A 3240-nucleotide genomic window follows, 5' to 3' on the forward strand; every position below is an offset into this window, starting at 1 on the left:
ACCAAACGTTTTGTATAAGCTTTAAGAACTCACTGTGTATATACTTAAAACATGGTATAAATTGTGCGATGGTCAGGGTGTCTTTGTAGGAAGAGGTAGCGGCCACAGTGGTGGCCGCAGATGTGCATACTGTTACCCGCTTTCAATACCGAGCTCTTAATGTTCTTCCATAGTGTCTTACATAATTACTTAATTGACGGTCATTAGCCACAGAACTGTCTTTCAGGCCGAAGTTGAAAAGTCATGGGTCAAAGTAGGAAGTAGGTAAAGCTCAAGAAATGGCTTTTCATATCAGCCTTATGGTGGCTGTTGGAATAAAACTTCAGCTGAGCTTATGTATTATTTTAATAGTAGCTGTCATGGTTTTTCATTGCATTCCTCCACAGATAGCGGTGGCGCACACTTTGAGATATATAAGACGTTTGTGCATATGTTGTGTTAGAAAATGTAACAGTTTTTTTTGTTTTGATCTAAGAACGTGGCGCCATCTATGAGTTTAGTTAATGTAAACTTACGTCAAAGTTAATAAAGTCTCAATAACAGCAATAATGGAAGTGGAGGGGCTTCTGAACCACCATTAACTTACTCCTTGTTTCAACCCATCATCCTCCAAACTTTGGTTAAGATTGGCCCAGTGACCTAAGAGTAGTTAGATAACGATTGTTTGATTTGTAATTAAGCACAAAGCTACACAATGGGCTATCTGTGCTCTACCTACCACGGGTATCGAAACCCGGATTCTAGCGTTGTAAGTCCGCAGACATACCGCTGTGCCACTGGGGGCGTTAGATAACGAATAAACAAAGAAAGAGACACAGAATTTTATGCTTTATATAAACAGACTATAAAAGGCGGTCCAGCTTGTGTCAGCTGTAGTACAGAAGTTTCGAATAGTTCTTTTCAATAGTAACCCACGTAATAATCCTCAGAATAAATAATAGATGTGAGAAAGTACGACAGGTGTTGGTGGATTTGCACAGGTGTTAATCATAGGTTTCTTTCTTGTGGCTGAGCTTATAATTCTCCATTTAAACCACTGTATACTAATTGTGTTGGGAAAATTCGGAGTCGTTGATTTGTAAGCAAATCTGAACTTTCGTATGCCTCTATAGTGCCATAATATATTAAATGCCACAACTTTAACTTTTCTTTATATTTTTGTAATGGATAAAATGTCTCAAAAATCGTTGTACATCAGAAGTATCATACTTTATTTTCTCGTTTTCGCTCTAATATAAAAACAATTGAAATGCTTTATTTAGTGAAGCGTCTCGTGCTTTCATCAATATGACTTATTTCTTTGAGGTTGTGCCTATCAGCTTCCTTATGTTCTTTACAACTTAACTAATTCATTTAAGTAAACATTTTTATTTTTTCTTATTAGCATCTGACATTCACGATGTCTTTATGAGAATTTATTAGTGACATGAAGTCTTTATCTCACACCAAAGTTCTAATTAAACAATATGTTTGTATAGGGTTTAATGTCTCTTATAATATGAATGCATTATCATCATAAGTCAAAATGTTTAGTTTTATCATCCGGTAATCATGATGTCTCGTGGTGCATAATAATACATAATTCTGGTTTGCAAACGAGACCCAAAACTCGAGCGCTTACGAATAGTTCACTATTCTTCTTCATTATTCTGTCATCCTCATCTATACTAGTGCCTAATTTCTTCAACATTTTATCATTCTTGTGATTCTTATGATAAGCTCTAAGGTACTGAAACCGGAAATAATATTCTGACATTTAATTTAAATGTTCTCCATTTTGTAATTATTTTCCTATGATCTTTTTTTTTTATAGATTGGAGCGTCATGGTTACTGATGAGGAACTTAGTGCGAACTCAAATTCGTCCAGTACCTCACCTGTTTCTTTGCCTTTAGCGAATTCCATTTCTTCTCAGCCTTCAGGATATAAACAGAAGTAAGTGATTCGAAAGCCACAGCCATAAAGCAATAAGAAAAGAAATGGTATTTACTTAAATGTGATGATAGTGGCATAATGCCCTATACGGGCAGTCTATCCGTCTTTTTTACTTTTATAGGCATGTATAAGTTAAGTCAACATATATATATATATACAGTATATGTGTATATATATAGTTATTCATAAATACAGCGTATACCGTAAAGTTCAGATGAAAAACACGTCTTTGTTGTTACATTCCACGTGAACAGAACTATTTTATAATCGTTATTCTCAATAGCTTTTGTTCAATTAAGATGTACTTAGTTGGAGGATTCATTAAACTAATTCTTTTTAATGTTTAAGAACGCCAGAATGTGTACTTACGCTGCACTTTAAAGATTATTCATAGGATATTTTATTTCAGTATTGCCTTATATGCAAATCAAGGGTTGTTTTCAGAGAGAATGGATATTCAACATATAATATTATATTTTATCTGAAATTTAATATCTTAGTTCTTCCAGTATTGAACGTTTTATTGCATCAAAGGAAAAAAAAAGATTACAATTATGAAGTGTCTCAACTCAAAATAAAAATGTGCTAATGATTGTTCATAACACGCGAATGCTTCACTAACCCCTTTAAAAATATTAAAATAAATCTCCTGTAATAATATTATAAGATCTTATGAATTTATTATTTTGGGCTTTGTTTGACTTCAGTATATACGTCAAGGTTTTGCTTTCACTGGAACCTTTAATTGTTATTTTCCGTTAGCTGGATTCTATATATTAATAACTTATTCATTTATGCAACATAAAAATGAATATTTATGATGTCTGGGCATAAATAAGAATTATGAAAGAATTTTCATCTATGTTCTTACGACAGTGTGACACTAGCGATCATAATGGTTTTCCGTTATGATAATGAATTGACAGAAATAAACTTGTCAACAAACTTTCAAATATATATAATATATATTCTACAGTAATATAGAATGTTGTAGCAATCTCGCAGTAAAAGACAAGCGTAACAGCCGTGAAATAAATTTCATAAAACACAGATGTAACTTATATTTAGATATTATAATACAACTATTTTCAGTATCTTGTAAAAGGTTAGTACTTTAGTGCATTAGTTTGGGTTACGATCATTAGTAAGGGCTAAGATACTGCTAATAATTTCCAATTTATTGTTATTATGTTTAAAGAAATAATAGTATTATTGTTTGAAGATAGCTTTTATATACGAAAACATCTGTTAGCTGAGTTCTTGCACAGATCTTAAAATATGACGTTAATAAACGGAAACATCGGCA

General features: G+C 32.6%; 1 protein-coding gene across 1 annotated transcript in view; it reads left to right on the forward strand.

Annotated features, from left to right (window-relative positions):
* LOC106459618 (ankyrin repeat and fibronectin type-III domain-containing protein 1-like) overlaps positions 1-3240 on the forward strand; it is a 72495-nt gene that overhangs the window by 29704 nt on the left and 39551 nt on the right. Inside the window, exon 3 of the mRNA XM_022386492.1 lies at positions 1814-1934. Coding sequence (XP_022242200.1) covers positions 1814-1934 — 121 coding nt within the window. The remainder of the gene's footprint in view (positions 1-1813; positions 1935-3240) is intronic.

This window comes from Limulus polyphemus, unplaced genomic scaffold, assembly GCF_000517525.1.
Source record: "Limulus polyphemus unplaced genomic scaffold, Limulus_polyphemus-2.1.2 Scaffold29, whole genome shotgun sequence".
In the NCBI taxonomy this organism is placed as follows: domain Eukaryota; kingdom Metazoa; phylum Arthropoda; class Merostomata; order Xiphosura; family Limulidae; genus Limulus; species Limulus polyphemus.